The sequence below is a fragment of the Rhipicephalus sanguineus genome, chromosome 5 (genome assembly GCF_013339695.2).
Source record: "Rhipicephalus sanguineus isolate Rsan-2018 chromosome 5, BIME_Rsan_1.4, whole genome shotgun sequence".
Lineage (NCBI taxonomy): Eukaryota > Metazoa > Arthropoda > Arachnida > Ixodida > Ixodidae > Rhipicephalus > Rhipicephalus sanguineus.
Genome location: NC_051180.1, coordinates 105,119,614 through 105,137,256, shown reverse-complemented (window position 1 = coordinate 105,137,256; position 17,643 = coordinate 105,119,614). Strand labels below are relative to the sequence as shown.

Sequence of the window (17,643 nt, the reverse complement as noted above, 5' to 3'; positions counted from 1 at the left end):
TGTGCCCACATAGATCTACGGGTGCTCTCACCTTCAGCTCGGCTATTTCATTGTGCAGTTGTTCGATCACTAGTTGAACTTCTTGCTCGAACACGACTCGCGAGGACTCCAGGGTCTCGGGCTGCTGGCAGAGGCACTGGTGTTGTGCATCAGGAGGCGCTCGTTCATTTGCCGACTTTCACACAGCTGCTCTTCGAGGCGACGTATTTGCTTCTGGAGCTTCTCATTATCGGCCATTAGGGCCTGGTCCGATGATGCGCTGTCCTTCTGCAAGACAGTACACAGTACCAGTGCAACAGCATCAGCTAGTTGTCGATAGTCTGAAAAGAGTGTGTGCCCATGGACATGTCAAATAAAAACCAGTGCCGGGCTGTCATTATGTAGTGGAGCGTTTCCATGATGCTGTTGTCGTTTCTTGTTTTGCAATGGCAAAGCGGAAGTCTGATTGTGCTACCAATGGAATCGGCCAGATGCGAGAGGTGGAAAAGACTAGGCCTTGCAGGAAATGGTGATCAACGTAAACATTACACGTGCGTGCTAATCAAAATGCATTAAATATATCCTATTGCTTTTTGGCGCAAGGATACAGATGCCATGCCCGCATACTGTTATAATGTTTCTATGTTAGGAAGCACACCTCACAAACCTTTTCATCGTCTGCTTCAACGCGCATCAAAAAGCACTATCTTAAACTCTGCCATCTACAGTTGCATTTTTTTTAAAGGGCCAGTAAACAACCTCGTGGTTCAAAATTTTTAATGGAGAAATAACTGCGCACTTGCACAATGTGAACATGCTGCCGCAAGAACTTCGCAAATAAGTGCTGTATTAAAGAAGTTACAGGGTATGGAACGACCATCATTGGCTGGTTTCCGTTTCTCGCTCGTTCTTCCCACCCTTCTCTGGCAGCGAAGCGGGGGCAAGCGTAGCGCTTTGTCACGACTACGCCCACTTCGTCAACGTAACACGACGTCAGCGATTACGTCATCGGCGCGCAGCCAACGACCGAGGAAGTCTTCCCCCCCGTGTCATGCAGAGTGGGGAGGAAGCATGGTGCGAGGAGTACGAGGCACTGGTGAGGTATGCACCCTTCCCCTAGCGGTAAAGTCACGAGACGCCTCTTCATCTCTGAGGCTTTCGTTCTGCCAATACAACTTGTTTGGTAGAGCCTGAGACTATGTACCAGTACGTCGGAGGGCCACACAGGAAAATGAAAACGCGGACTGCGCGGCCAAAACTGCATCACCGCAGGGTCCAAGGCGCAGTTTCATAGTGCAAAGGACCAATCAACAAGCTCAGTGGTATGTAATGTTTCCCATGGGCAAGATTTTGTCACTGAGAGTACTAGGAGGATTGGACAGGCATAGGAAAGAGGCGCGGGAATTTTTTTTTTTCGAAATGGAGGGTCTGCGCTGCGCGTAGCGCTGTAATATTCACAAAACGTGATCACCGTGGTCTACTGTACAAATTAGTGAGCTTGTTTGGGGGTGTAAAGAAAAAAGTCGAAGCCTGTTTACTGGCCCTTTAAAGCCGAACGTATGTTAGGTCTGAGGAAATGCATTCTAAAAATATTCTGTGTGAAATAAATTTTTTTTTGTGAGCCTGAGCATCATTTGAAAAGCCCATAATGTGAAAGAAAAAGATCTTAAAAATTAATTCTAATTAAAAAAAGCAGAAACTCCATCTAAATACCTTGTAAAGATTGAGCTTTGATATGCATTCCCATTTGTAGCAGCCACCATTACTTTTGTAACATATTTTTAATGCAAGCAAAAAGGCCATTTTAGAGCATTTTACAGATTCACCATAAAACGCTTCAGGTTTATTTAGCATTGTATTGGCGTACAATTGTATTGTAATTTAGCATTGTACTGGAGCACTGTGACGTAACAAATGCAGATTATTGAAGCAAAATGATCCGAATGTTCCAAAAGACTGCATTTTCATCGCAATTTTAGCTTCTATTTCCACACTGACTTGAAATTATGAAAGGTTGCACATTTTCTAAAAAGAAACCAAACAGTTTGGTTCAGAAAGCTTAAGTGGAGCAATTTTTGGATTTAAACAAGAAAAATAAGGTAATGTTGTTGCATTCATTATAAGCACATGTTTATTGCAGAATGATATTGGCGAGAGATTTTAGACTTTTCATTATATCCTGCAATCTGTTACGTACATGTTCAGTATGTGAAGATTCGGTTGTAGTAGCAATGGCAGGAACATCTTTAAAATGCAGAGAAATGAGAAATAGAAGTCTGCACAAAAATTTTTTTGCAGCAACAGAGTCAACAGTCAGAAGTTTCACCTCATCGAAAGCAGCTTGAAGCTTTTGGAGTGCCGCTTTATAAGCCGAGGATTCTTTCTTTGATTTAGCAAGCTGATCGATGGCATGCTCCAGATCAGCATTGAGGCCTTTCTCCGTTTCAGTGCTGCATTCCAGTTTCATCCGTGTACTGTGCAGCTCCTGTTCCAGTTTCTGCAAAGTCAAACACACTCGCATTTTCGCGAACATATGCTGCCCCATTTACTAACAGTCATGAAAACTCATGCATAATAAACTGTGGTGTCTAGAGAACTTGCTGCTTATGATTTAGCATGTTCTTAGGTTCTGGGCCTCAGTTTTTAGGCCCTTTTGCAGCCACATCACACCTACACTTTGCAATTCATAACTTTGTTGAAACCCCACGACCACTGTGTCCACGCTTTAAAACCGTATCTGGTGCGCCGAGAGACAGAAAATCATCATTGTTAATTAAAAGGGATTCATTTCTGAAAGCAATGCTGAGACTACAGAAATGCCATACTTGTGTGCACCAAAATGTTTTGACAAACCTGTCTTATTGTTAAATTATGTCGAGCCTTATAAAGATAGCTTGCATGTGACGTCATAGACGCAGCTTACAACGTGCTAGTTCTACAACATGGCACCTTTGATGATGTAAAAGCAGCATAATAATATTGCGATTACCCTCTTCAACATGATCACGATGAAGCCACAATATTATTGGCCTCTGTGCATCATTGACAAAAGAACCTGCAACCGATCTAATGATAACATTAATGCAACGTCACAAACCTTACGCCCTACCATGCGGTGCACCAACATGGTGTTCAGTGATGTCAGTGCACGCCATCTATAGGAACACCATTTTATGCTGCATATCCAGTTAAGCTATGATGCACGCCAATTGAAAAGGGTGCTCGAGATCTATATTAGGCAACTCTTAATATTTTGTTATAGGTGAACTTTGTAATAAGAACGCTAGTATTGCAAGTCACTTTATATAATAAAGCAGACATGTCATTTGAGTGGGCATGTTTTGCATTTTCAAGAGAAGTTAAATAAAGCTGAAAGCGCAATCTGGTGTCCTTCATAGATCACCGCTTTGGAAGGTGCCACATCCATTCAAAGTTGAAGTCCGATTCAGATGAATTTGCACCACCACAATGTGACCTTGTAACCATATCAGCAGATTGGAGACAAATATCCAAAGTTAATGCAACCGCACAGAAGTTCGTACAATTATCTGGGAGATTAAGTGGCCCGAAGTGCTGTTGCATGCATGAGAATGCTTTGCAGTGGGGGGATTTGAATTTTTTTATTTGTGTTGATGTGATTGCGTAGGATAAGCAATGTTGTGACTTCATGACAAAGATTGAGAAAAATTGGTAGTTCACCTATACAAGAAAACAAGCAGTACTTATGAACATATTGTCACAATGTGAAAAGAACGGGACAAAGGACCACGATGCGATAAGGAAAAGACAAGGTCTGTATTCCGAGATCACAAGAGCAGACGCTACAGTCTAGTCTTCCTCAGAGGAACGGTGGTTCCTTGCTTGCTTGCCTAATGATTGGTGCTTACCCACTATGGGGGATTGGCCACGAAAACGGCGGTTAACATTAGGGAAAATTTAAAATTGAGACGAAGGACGAGGAATTAATCGTTCGCATAAGGTATAAAAAAAAAACTGAAGAATGATTAGTCTACATAGCAATAAAGAATGCTCCTTTTGTTCCCCACTTTGTTGTCCTCTATCGTCGTGATGCCAGCTTTTAGTCGTGACAATACAAAACTGAACAACATGAGACTGGATATCATGTATTTGAAATTAAACCTTTCACATTTTCTTCCGCATCTTAAACAAAATTTCTTATGGATACAAAAAAGATTATTACAAATTAATAATACAAGTTGGGGTTTAACATCCCAAAACCACGATACGATTGTGACAGACGCTGTAGTGGAGGGCTCCGGAAATTTTGACCATTTGGGGTTCTTTTACGTGCACATAAATCTAAGTACACGGGCCTCTAGCATTTTCGCCTCCACCAAAAATGCGGCCGCCGCGGCCGGGATTCGATCCCGCGACCTGCAGGTCAGCAATCGAGCACCTTAACCACTAGACCACTGTGGCTGGCGATGAACTACAAATTAAGGGGGTGCCTTCGAAAAAACAAAGTGCTTGTGTAGTGAAACCTTTGGCACAACCTTTTCATTATTTGCACCCCTGCTCACTGGTTCGGACACCACCGCTACCGACGGGATGCCTGATTAGGTGCGACAAAATAGAAGAATAACACAGTGTTGCTACCGAGGACTTCCGATTTGGAGCAATTTTTAAGCAGCAAGAATTTCAATCTTGGAGCACTCTGGACCAGCTAACTTCTCATCCTGGAGTATACTGAAGAAGCAAGTTGCATTTACATTCAAGCACCTGAACAATTATATTATGGGGCTCTTACGAAGAGCTAGAAATATTTCGATTCATTGCAAATCTCATGAAGAAAGTAATCTCAGGAGCACTCCATATTTCACTCAATAATGTAAAAATAAGGGCTTCATGCAGTTAAGTGTTCTGGAATAACCTCTTCAGTGATTATTTGTGACGTTAGCAAATAAACAGAATATTGCATCAGTAAAATTGTACTTTATGAAATAGCACTCTAAATACATCTGTCGTTATCAGCAGACCTTTCACACAAATAGCCGATAAATAGCCGCATGCCCATGCCGACTTCTTCATTCTGATCAGGGGACACGTACAGGGCCCAAAACGTCAATGCTTTGTTCTTTTTTTTCCACCTTGGCGAGTGTATGTTTTCTGCACCAGTATGTTCCCTCGCCAGACGAGTGTTCGTCCAACACTTGATTACGTAGTAGACAAACGCCGCGACGTACAAAGTGCCTCAATGCTAAAGAGTCATGCTGTCCCTAATGCATTACCCTAAATTGACTGCAAGGCAAAAGCCAGGTTCTTTTTCTTCTTGATTGACTGTACTGCTGGGCGCAACGTGACGTCGCTTAGCTAGCTTCAAAATCCAACCTCCTGCGGCACTCCCTTCCCTCTCTCTAAGGCATCTCTGTGTTGTAGCAAGGGCATGCTCGCAGTGCTTCCAGACTATCGTTTACGCATATGCCGTGTTGCCTGGAAGATGGAGATCCACTTCAAGTCGAGCTTCCGCGAAAGTGCGCTCAACGGGGGACTACATGATTTAACCAACTTCGTTTTCCTTTTACAGAGATGCTGTACATGGGTAGGACATTTTGTTTGTACACCGAAAACCCTCTCATGCCCTCTATGGAGCAGTGAAAAGAAAAAAAAAAAGCTCAAAAAGACGACTCGAAGGCAAAAGCCACCATCTTTTTCTTCTCACTCTATGTATTGATCATCCCCCGCCTCCCTCTGAAGACTTTCTGCACCTAACGTGGTTTTGCACCGCCTCCAGGATCGAAGGCGTTGCAAGCTTTCTGCACCTCACCTGGTTTTGCACTGCCTCCATGATTGGCGCAACCAACGCCTCCTATACTTTGAGATGCCTGGCACGTTGGCCGCTATCCTATTGTTCGCCCGCAGCCACCGTGTTTTACCGGATTGCCGCGAGGCGGCGCCAGCTTCTGACACTACGCTCCGCCGGCTCCGCCACAGAAAGTCACTGCGCCAGTCGCTCTGTGGAGCTTCGGAGCCCTCAATTTGTGAATTTTTTTTTTGCTTCAAGGTGTGTAGGGCTTAGCAGAGTGAAAATAATGTCAAAAACGAAAATAAAAAGTCAATAAAGTGGAACTACAATACCACAATGTTTATTCATTGTAGCAAAAGGCAGGCTAAGCATTCTCTGCCAAGAGCTGCGGCGTGCTGCAGGTAACGCAATATCACAGAAAGGTGATAATACGAATAGATATTGCTTCAACATAAAAAAGGAAATAACATCGATGCAAAGCAAGATCAACTACAGGTTCATGCAGATAATGACCAGAACATTGTAAACAAAAAAGGGAACATGTATATATTTTATCACGGGAGTAAATATCACAGCTATACAAAATAGCAGCAGCTCGAGCTATGAAGAAAAAAATTCGGCAGATCCCACGTACCGCGGGAATCGATGTTATGCGAAGCATGCGCAGGACGGTGACTGTGTCGCAATTTCTCACATTGAGCGAAATGTTGCGGAATGACGCTAGAGAAATGTGCAAATGATATACGGACACACATATTTTGAAGAGACGCCCACGTATTATATAACCAGTTGTTTACAGCTGCTTAACGATGCCAACAGCAACATAGGTGTTACCAACACCAAACACATTAAGCTTATATGTAGTGCTTACATTCTTCAATATTAGGTAGCGCGAATTCGAATAGGACAGTGAAGGAACACAGATGCACAAATCACTTCACTAAAAAAAAAAAAAAAAAAAAAAAGAACAGAACCAATATATGCCGTTTCAAAGCTTCAGTACTTTACGTGACAGCGGCTTGTTGTGATACATTTTAGCCACTGCATTTCTGTCACTTATGTCTAATGCATGGTTTGAAAATAGGGGCTTCATAATTTTTTGCATATTGCTTTCACAAAAGCCTCTCTTTGGTCATCATTGCAGCTTTTACATTTCAACACAGGCAAGCCTGTGATTGCACTGACACTGTGCTGCAAACACTGCTCCATTGGTTTCAGAAGGGCTTTTCTGTCTGACAGCATTATCTCCACGTATTTCTTCAGTCCGTAAAGAACTGTAATGAGTTCTTGTGTCGGGTAGTAGAGGCGTATACCCTGTCTTGGGGGAAAATCAACCCATCCACAGCAGTTTCCTTTTGCTTTCCTAACTAAAGACACACAGAAGTGTTGAAAGGCGGGCAAGTTGGTATAGGTTCATACTGAAAATTGGCAGCGCAAACAAACGGGACGTCTGCGCCTGTTTGTGACACAGAAGAGGAACACAAACAGGCGCAGACGTCCCGTTTGTTTGCGCTGCCAATTTTCAGTAAAGACACACAGTTCTCACACGCACTTCTTTCGCTCACTGCGCGAGCTATGTAGCCCCCAACAAGTGCTATGGCTGCCATATCGGGAGTCGGCAAAAAAGGCTTCGATGACAAGCAAACTTCTCGCAGCGTTTGTTGCGCCCTTTTGGTGTTCGCACAGACAGCTACTGTGCTGCCCCTCACTTCACTTCCACGAACAGCCTGGGAAGAGCACAAGGTAGTAGAGCTGTTGACGTTGCTTCTGTCGGATGTGCGACTATTCCTGTCTTCAAAATTTTTTCTAGTCCAGAAACAGCACTTCTCACATCCGTGACGTCAAACAATGATTTGCAACGGCAACAATGATTTTATCGAATCGCTTGAGAATTTCCTTGTGAGTACAAACGTGAAGTCGCACTCATTCAGCAGATACTGTATGCATTGCAGGTTGGAAAGTGTGGTGAAAACTAGGGCATGGTTGAGAAAATTTTCGGGTGAACTAGCTTCCTTTAGCATTTCGAGGTACTCGAAAAAGACGAGCTCCAGCCAGTGAAGTCTGGGATCTTCTGCGTCTGAAAACTGCCTGGTGTCCGGGTTGTTCTGGTGAATATGCTGCTCACAGTTGCTCACATCCATTAGAACGAACCACCTGTGCCTGTTCGTCATAAACTCCACTGTAGGTGCAAAATTTCAAACTTGGCATCACATGTGTGCCCTGCTTGGTCGTTCAAGAAGCTCAGAGCAGCTGTTACAGGTGGTGAAAAAAATTTGTATTGCTGTTCTCACACCCATCTGCGCCACTGTGCGGGCGCTCGCCATGCCAGCAAGGCGCACGATAGTGTTAGAACACAGCGCCGCGCCGCGGCGGTGGCGCGCGTAAAGGGGAGAGGGTCGCGCGGAGGAATCGGCGCTGACGCGCCAGGCATCTCAAAGTATAGGAGGTGTTGGGCGCAACGATCACGGAGGCAGTGCAAAGCAATGTGATGATGTCATCACGTGACATCACGATGACGCCACAAGTTTCCGCAATCTAGACGTCACGATGACATCATAACGTAATGATTTTTTTTCCATCACTCGTGTTGACGCGACGCCACCGACGCCGAGGATCAATTTTTGGATTTGATAAGGCATCTAAAGCTTTCGCACTATTATTGCACGCTGAAAGCTAACAGCATGGCTGTTCACAACCTATCATATTCCAAACTGGCCTCCACCATGTCACCTCTGTGCCGTGCGCTAAACAGCTTCGTTGGTCATCCACCTTGCACGAATGGCTCAACTTTTTTTTTTATTGTGATAGCAATTATATGGACATTTGGCTTTTGCCGTCGCCGCTGCCGTCATTTTCCGTATAAAGTCCAAATTGATAACATCACCCCGCGCATGACATGTTCTACGCGCGAATAAAAGTTTGTGGGCGCTGGTGACAAACGCGCCTGAAGCGGAGTTGAAACGAGCCGGCCGTCTCCGTCGCGCGGAGGCGCATCAGCCCGCGTGCGAGGCCTGCCGTCGATTGCTCATCAAACAGAGAGGAAACTCCCACCCGTCTTCCGTAAGGAGTATGACGGGTCGTCAGGGGAGGGGGGCTACGTCGCTCAAAGGGCGCAGTCGCCGGCGCGCGCTATCTCGAGCCATCAGGAGACTGCTCCGACCCTGGGGCCGTCAGCGACGGGCCCAGTTGCTGCGCATATTAAAACCGAAGTGCGCCTGCTCCGACCAGGTGCATTTTTGAAAAACTCAAGCCTCTGGTGCAGTTTGTCGCAATTTCCGTCGATATCAGGATGGCGCAGTAAATCTAATTTGGCGCAGTAGTAGAATCACTGATTAACATGAAATGCGATCAGAACTGCGAAAAATACACATGAGCAAGCGAAACATACCTCGACCTTGGCGAAGTAACGTTCACGAGTTTCTTCCAACTCCTTTTCCAAGTGCGTATTCTTGGTTATAAGAACATTTCCTGAAATAAGCGAACGCCTTAGTTTCAAGGCAACGCTATTCAAACGAAATTATGAAGCTGGGGTGCTATCGCGGAACGATTCTATTCTTTATTCCAATGCTTTTCGTGCTTTTCGCGCTTGGCCAGTGGTCAGAACGACGGTCCGTCCGCGTTATCAACGCGATCAGCCAGCCGCGAGTGGTGGATGATAAGAATAGCATAGAATATGGCATTGGAATCGGAAATAGCATCGTTCCGCGATTGCACCTCTGACTTACCAATCTCGGCCGCCTGCCTCAGGTTAGCTTCCAACTCATTAACTCTAGCGCGTAGATCTTCACCCATATTTCCACTCCTGACTGCAGAAAGCAGGAGAGGAACTACCAGAACTTATGACCTATGTTACTCTATCAGTGCACAACGAAAAGCGCGACCATTTTAAACCATTTTGAATCACGGCTTCGACTTGTGCTGTTTGCGGCCGATTACAAGCCAATTGTAGCCAGAAATGAAGCTTCGAAAAATTGTCTAGAAGATCGGAGAAGTGTGAAGACCCGTAGACTTTGTTTAGGTCAGCTTCTCAAATGCACGGTTTGTAGTTTACGAAACTGCTTGATCACAAGCCTCCTTGACATTTCATAATTGTATCAATAAATTGAAGTAGGCACTGAAACAAGTGACAACACCTAAACCGAAACTAACTTCCTTAGCATTTCAAGTTTGCCGTAGCCACAAATTGAATCCAAAAGCGAACAAAGTGATGGATGCGCAGGGAGCGTCTGCTGTCGCTCTTGACGCGAACGCGATGTTTACAATACCATGGAAAAGTTTTTCCTGCCTTAACTTTTCCGGTCTCGTCAAGTACGCCACAACGCCGACGACTGTCACAATTATGGCTACGAACTTGAGGTGCCTCTTCAAAGAAACTCTCGATGAAGACGCCCTCCAAGACAGATGCAGGGCAAGTAAGCGCACAACGGACCGTTGCGCTTGACATTCGTTGCGTCATGAGAAGGCAGTAATTTAGCTCTTTTTGTTGTAGGACCTCAACCCCTCGATCGAGGTTACGACGAAAGGCCTCGTGAGGCACCTTTCAGATGGGTTGACAGCCGCGATTGAACGCAGCTCCAAACACTCGCCCGAGCTGACAGCGACCATCGATTCAAGTTCGCTGGTGTTCGCATTGAGCATGGCAATAGGAGAGGTCAAGTTCCTTTGGAATTTCACGATGGCTGCCCAGAGTGCTGATGACGTAAGTTGAGGTTGCGCCTTTCTTTTCGCGTCACATTGGTTAACGTGTCATTTCGCTTTGACAGTTCTATTCACAGGTTACGCTTCCGATGCTCGTGATGCTGGCGGCCATGAAGGAGCAGAGGGAACGGTTGTTCGCGTTGCTTAGCAAAAAAGACGCCGAGATAAAGGACTACACTTCATCAGGCGCGAGAGCCTCCAAAAGTAAACGAATCTATCCAAAAGCGCCTCAGTCATATCTTTTATTAATATTATTTGTTTTTACTACTTGCAGGAAGTCTTCGCACGCTACCGTTTGATGAGGCCGAGTTCAAGGAAGAGATGTCGCGCGAAGGGGTACGTTATATCACTCTTATGCTTAGCTATACTTTGTAATATGAACTATTGGTGTGCGAAACCAATTGATTGCTGTTTTGCGCGCAGGTGCTGAAGCGACATTTCGCCAATTTGACAGAAAGTGCGTTTGCTGGCGACGAACTCGGAAAAATTATGAAGGCTTACCAAGAGCTGTCCACTCTGAGTCCACAGAAGTCGAGTATGTTAATTTTTTGCATCTCTCTATGTTGTGATTCCGTTACATAAAGAATACGCTCTAGACGTTTTTGTAATGTTCGTGATTTTTTCATCTTACTAGGACAACATTGATACCCCAGAAACACTTCTATGTATAGGTGGATTTGGGGACGCGAAGTTTCCGATGTCACATTAATGTTATCAAAACATCACATACAGGTTCTTTCATTATTCACGTACAGAGGCACTCCTGCCGCGTTGCTTTCACATAGACGCAACTTGTTTGTCATCAAAGCCGCCATCGTGGAGTCCCAGTTCTTTCAGAAGCTGCATCCATGATGTCACGTGCAAGCCATCTGTAAGCAGCTTTTGCTTTAAATATTAATTGAATGTATCAGGGTCAATTGTCTCTGTTCTACAGTCTTGCAGGGACAGCTGACATTGCCAGTGCAAAAATTACAGAAAAGGAGCTCGGCCATGGTGATTTAGAAAGTGTGGCGAAGTACCAGTTTTCGACTGTTGAAAAAGGACACGACCGATTATTAAGTCTGTACGATATTGTACTGCACCTCGGCATAAACTGATGCACCAGACAATTACATATTGACACTGCAGATTGAATGTCATAGGCTCTGATAAAACTATGCCGCACACTTTTAGTATGTGGAACACTATAGGGTTCATGCAGTGTGCCACTAAACTATGTCATGCAGTTGGGTACGACTTTAGGAGGCAGCGACATTTCCTCATCAAAGGCGGATGAACACAAGCCTGCACCAATGGGTGCGCACTCGGGACTGACGTCATGAGCGGGACGGCCGGTGGCTCCACCTTCGGAGAACATAGGCGCGTGCATGAGCAGGACTATTTCTTTAGTGCTTCGGTCATCTGAGTGGGGCCTCTCCTGCCTTCTTAAGTTGTATCCGACTATAGGTCTGCGAATGGAATATGCAATTCCACCCGCCATGTGAACTCACTTCTAAAGGAGCCCTGCAGTGCATCTTTAACGAAAATGTCAGATGTGTCTCGCTCCTCACAAATAATTTCAGGAAAATGTCATCTAATGCGACTTGTCTTAGTGAAATTAATGGTATGGAAACTCTGCCAATAATTCTTATTACTCACCTTCTTGCCCTCATCCCAGTGCTAAAGCCATTCCTTTCCATCATCATCATACCATACAGGTGTAGTAGTAGCGAGTGTCGTGTCTTTCGCGTCTACTTTGTCCTTGTCGAGGTGTGCTACTTCACCTATACAGTATGATGATCAATGACCAACTAGCCCAGCTTTCAACCTTGTTGAACTTCATTTTAATTCCTTTCCAACTTCACGATTCTGCGCAGCCTAGGAAATGTGCACAGCTGGGAAAAGACGTGTTCAGCTCATTTCTTAGCCTATAATAGCCAATCGCTGTAGAGGGCAAACATGAAGTGGTGGCTTAAAGGGGCCCTGTAATACTGTTCTGAGTTATAATAGAATAGTCTCACTATTAGCACATGATGCTTCATACAGGGATTTGTTGCACTTTTCAAGCGCTTTCTCTCTCCTCTCGTATCAGCGAGCGCGCTGAAAGCTACGCAGGGAGGGGGATGACAAGGAGGCAAGAAGATGCGGCCCTTCATCAGCACGTGTCATGACCTTGAGCAATTTCCTTTCTTTTTTTTTCTTCGAACGCACAGCTTACTTTCAGTGTGATCGCGTGCGGGCACATGGCGGCAACATGCGGCGGCCATGGTAACTCTGCAGCTTACGATGCTCTAATCAGCCAACAACGGTGACTTTGGGTATATGGCATCATTTGTAGAGAGAGGAGGGAGTGATTTGTAGCTGGCTTTGAGATGCCAGGCCACGTGCTGCACTACAATTCCTGGCTCGCGTGTTCTCGGGAGCCTCGACTACCGATCGGCAGCGTTTTCTGATCATGCTCAAAAAGTGTTGCAGGACCCATTTAAGTCTTAGACTCTACACGCAAAGCGTCTTGTTTTTCACATCACCACTCAACCTTCTTTATGTTGCATGAAAAAAATTGTTCAAAATTTATGCAGACGATCATGTTCAGTCCATTCGCTAGCCCATAATTTCTGTCTGCAGCAAAACAAAAACCACTTTTTAGGAAAGCGGCTGCCATAGCAAAACTTCTTGCTCATTGATGAAGCATTCTGCAGCAGTATTGCTTGAACATTTGGAGGTAGATATGTGCCTCCTGCTCTAGCTAACCTAGGTGTGGCAGCCTGCCTTTCGTGTGTCTGAGCATACATATGGCCTGTGTGCCCAGTCTTGCCGTTAATCTATGGTAGCTGCAAGGACTGGGCCTGTCCACTGCAGTGCTAGAGTGGTCATGGTGCTCGGCTGCTGACTGGAAAGTCGCAGGTTCAGTCCCAGCCACGGCAGTCGCATTTCGAAGGAGGTGAAATGCCAGAGGCTCGTGTACTCTACAATGTCGGTGCACAGAAAAGAACACCAGGTGGTCAAAATTTCTGGAGCCCTCTACTATGGTGTGACTCATAATCGTATCGTGGTTTTGGCACGTAAAACCCTACATAGGGCCAACCAAGACAAGTGGTGACTTCATATGTTCTCTGTTCCTGCACTCCTGTCGTAGGTTGCATTATCCGAAAGTTTTGAAGATGCTCTGAACGTAGGGGCAACATCTTTTGCTCACCTCTCCTGCACTGGTATCACAGCAGTGCTGTGACAGCGAGTGTTTATACTCATCGAATGAAATCTGTTTATGCTTGCCTGTGTACCTGTGGTGCTATGCTGGGTTCATTGGTGACAATGTTTACTGTAATGTATACGGCCAATAAAACTACAAGTCATAGAACCACAGAAGGTTGAGCTAGTTGGTCGGGATTCGTTACATTCTTTATTGTGAGGTATGAAAAGAATAAAGCCTCAGCCCGCACCATCAGAATATAGCAGGCAAGGGATTCATTACAGACAAAAGAGAAGGGAAGCAGACAACACAGATGCCACAACACAATTGGTACTTGTGTTTTCCATTTCCCTTGCATTTGCATCTGGGCACCTGACTTTTTGTGTGAACAGTCGTTTTAGTTGTGTAATACATTGCTATCACAATTGCTACTCTGCCCCCCTTGGGTGAAGCCTCGACATTTACAATGTTTTGGCTCCCAGCCACAACGCCTTTTATACATATAGCCATTGAAGTGGCAGTTGTGAAATTTCTCTCTGCAGTGTTCGCTTGTTCTTAGATTTTGTTATTGTGAAATTCCTTGTACCATCTTCTTCCAGGCAGCCCATCCGACAAGCAGTTGCCTGCTGAGTCTAGTGAACAGACAAGCATGCCCACTGAGGACATGTATAACAGCAAGCCTGTGCAGAGCAAGGCACTGTCTCCTGAAGTAACCCCTGAAAAACCCAAGATCAAGAAAGCGAAAAAGCGCCTAAGGCTCTAGGACTCTATAGAGCGGTCATTGTATTTAAATTTGTCCTGTAATGCACAATAGCAAGATGATTTGCTCTTTGGCGTTTTCTAGCAGAGGATTTTCGCTTACTGTGTCACAATGTTCTATGCCAGTGGAATTATTCGTTGTTATGCATCAATGTATCCGTAAGGACCACGTGGTATCTTCAATGTACAATGTAGTCAGATTTATATATATATATATATATGTACACACACACACACACACACAATTTGATTTTATGGTCAAATTTCTAACAAGGTCACGGCTTTCGCAATGTTATAAGAGTGTGCATGATGTTTACGATTTTTATATTTAGATCGATTTTGCAATGTGTCACATATTGTGTTTTGAACAATGTATCTATTAATTTTAACCCCTTCACCGTTTTGGACGAGTGTAGCTTGTCAGCTTGAGATATCTCCCCATGGGAATTTTAAACGAGACTCATTCGTTTGTGGGCTAGTTCATATGTTACTTCAGATGGCAGTACTAACCTCTTAATTTATTTTTCTTTCAGCCACTGTTTTACATGTTCTTGGCAACTTGTGTTCTGAAAATTCCATTCAGGGGAGGCGGCACGTGTGTTATTGGTCAGTCGTTGCAGGAAAGATTTTTGTCATAGCCAGCATGATGAAATCTTTGTGAGAATGCTGAGAATCTTCGGACAGCGCTCTTCTTTTTTTTTTTTTTATTGTTGATTAAGCCAGCCTTCTCACATGAACTATTAATAATTAACGTCGTTATGCTAATTTGACTTAATATGTGCTTCAAATTTTTTTTCCAGATCAATAACTTGCTTCTTGTAAAGCAAATATTCATCTTTAATAAAAGTCAGAATTTCAGGGAGAAAGTTTCTCAAAATATCAAAACGGTTAAGGGGTGAAATAGGATTGTTGTTTGCACTTGTTTATATATACATGTAAGGAATTTTACCAAAAAATTTTATGTGTGCACTGCTGCCATAATGCTGCAATTGTTACTGTAATGCACGCAATATCGATTTTACTGAAACGGAATCAATTTTATGTTCTGAATGTTATTTTGAGATAATCTTTAGGAGTCTGAGTGTAGTTCAGTATTAATGATTCATTTTGCAAATGTGTTAAAACAACTTTTGCGTAGTTTTATGTCATAGCTATGGTAGAAAGAATCGTAATAATAACTTAGCGGGTATTGAGAGTTAAGATTGGGACAGTTTTTTCCCCATGATAATGTGTTTTGCTCAGTGTTCCTTGGCGCCATGTAAGCATTACCTGAATTGTCACAACCAGCATAACTTATCTGTGCAGGCATGCATTGTCACAAAATTTTGATGCAACAGAGTTAACGCAGCATGAACAAATTGCCACAGGCTTTATGACGCGAGACTAGAAAATGCTTCAGACTATGGCCTAGACAAAAACATTGTTTCACGGGCTTCAGCAGTCTGTTACAAATACTGGTCCTGAACTTTGCTGGGATGAGTTTTGTCACTGTGCTACAGAAGGTAATTTTAGAATGTAACAACTATTTTGGAGTGCGAGGATTACTAGGGATTGTGTTGAGCGAACAAGATGTGCTTTTTTATAGCTCTACAGTAAGTGCTTTGTGGGAGTTTGTGTAAAGAGCTCGCCCATTGTGTTTTCATTGGCATAGCTTATGTTGGTTCTTGCTAACAACAGCTGTGACAATTCATTCTAAACACAAGAAAGAAGTAAAGACACCACAAACGCTGCCTAACAACTGCAAAGGTGCACAACGGCGGAAAAGAAAGAAGGCACGAAAACTTATCTGCGCATGTCCAGGCAATAGGCAAACCAATCAACCCGCACGCGTGAGGGTCTACATGAAAGATAACTGTTGGGGCATTTGATTTCTTCTTTATACAAGTATACAAGTTGATCGACGGTTGACTCATGCATGCACTACCACTATTATTGATATGTCATGCCTCAATCGTTGGACGTGTTTCTTCATTCTTGTGTCTGTACAAAACTGCGCGTTCATCGAATTTTGGCGTGTAATGTAAAGATAGATTAGAAGGCGAGCTTCCGGTTAGTGATCTCTTACGTTCCAGTAATCTCTGCAGGGGCGTAGCCAGGGGGGTGTTGGGAGGGTTCCAACCCCCCGAAAATTTTCAATTTGCTTCCGTATATATACACGCACATATACAAATGCATGCATGAACATATATAAAGTATGGTTGAACCCCCCCCCCCCGTGAAAAAAATTACTGGCTACGCCCCTGAATCTCTGGTTAACACAGCGGTTCGTCTATCCTACACAGAGATGGCCGCAGCTAAAAGGAACCTTGTACACCACACCTGTACGGCAGTACTCGCTCATTCTTTCTTGGCACAGCTGCACGAATCTTACCCAGCTTATCAGTAGCCGTAACAACAACACCGTATCTAGTTCCCACTTTATTTAGCCTGCGAGATGCGCAATAAATGTAAGAAATATCTACGACACGTCTTTTTCCCTGTCGCTTTCGTGCCTTCTTTTTTTTTCCACCGTTGTGCGTTTTTGCAGTTGTTAGTTGCATTTGTGGTGTCTTGACTTTTTCTTGTGTCAAGTGTTTGCATGCCCTGTATTTTAGAAGACATACCAACTAGCTCAGCTCTCTCTCATTCTAAGGTGTTATGACACCTTTGCGAAACTTCTTGAACACTGTAGATTTGTGTTAGACTGCTTCATGCAAATTTTAGGTTTAAAAATTATTGTATGCAAAGGTGTCATGAATAGCTATGACACAGAATTTCTAGTCTTTGTGCCAAGACACCAGAACACAGGAAATTTATTCTTCACAGAGGTCAGAAATGTATTGCCAGTCTTCCGTACATCTGAGCAAATGAAACCTGTGCTGTAGAATATCAATAGTATGAAGTTGCACATTACCAGTGTGGGTATTGGTGTTATAGGTTAGAACTTTGATATGCCACAGGCAGTTCTCTGCAAGGCGAAATAAAATGCTGCTTTGCTTAGAATCTGTTTAAAGAATTATGATTTTCAGTGATTGAACCTTGCCATTTGTGTTTCATGTGCAGGATAGAATGTGGCATTGTGTAGGCGAGCCTGTGTACGTGTAAAATGGACAAGCCGTGAGCCAGAACTACCATGCGCTCTTGTGAACTGGCTCCCGACACACTGCTGACAAAAGTAATACAACTATTATTTCTATCGAAAAGTATACAGTGACAGATTACTGTCCCAATAATGCAAGTATGAATTTACCGTAGGATTACTGTTATGTTGCATTGCTCCTCATGTTTACGTACA

At 44.0% G+C, this 17,643-nt stretch overlaps 2 protein-coding genes across 2 annotated transcripts; one reads left to right on the top strand and one right to left on the bottom strand.

Annotated features, from left to right (window-relative positions):
• On the bottom strand, window positions 1-9,609 carry LOC119394080 (uncharacterized). The gene is made up of 4 exons (XM_037661302.2): window positions 9,469-9,609; window positions 9,132-9,211; window positions 2,306-2,476; window positions 1-267 (listed from the first exon to the last, which is right to left on the bottom strand). The coding sequence occupies exons 1-4, from the start codon at window positions 9,533-9,535 to the stop codon at window positions 70-72; spliced, it is 516 nt and encodes a 171-aa protein (XP_037517230.1). The 5' UTR covers window positions 9,536-9,609; the 3' UTR covers window positions 1-69.
• A 443-nt stretch (window positions 9,610-10,052) lies between these two features.
• LOC119394079 (non-homologous end-joining factor 1) lies at window positions 10,053-17,643 on the top strand. The gene is made up of 6 exons (XM_037661301.2): window positions 10,053-10,151; window positions 10,233-10,442; window positions 10,507-10,645; window positions 10,716-10,777; window positions 10,865-10,976; window positions 14,210-17,643. The coding sequence occupies exons 1-6, from the start codon at window positions 10,083-10,085 to the stop codon at window positions 14,371-14,373; spliced, it is 756 nt and encodes a 251-aa protein (XP_037517229.2). The 5' UTR covers window positions 10,053-10,082; the 3' UTR covers window positions 14,374-17,643.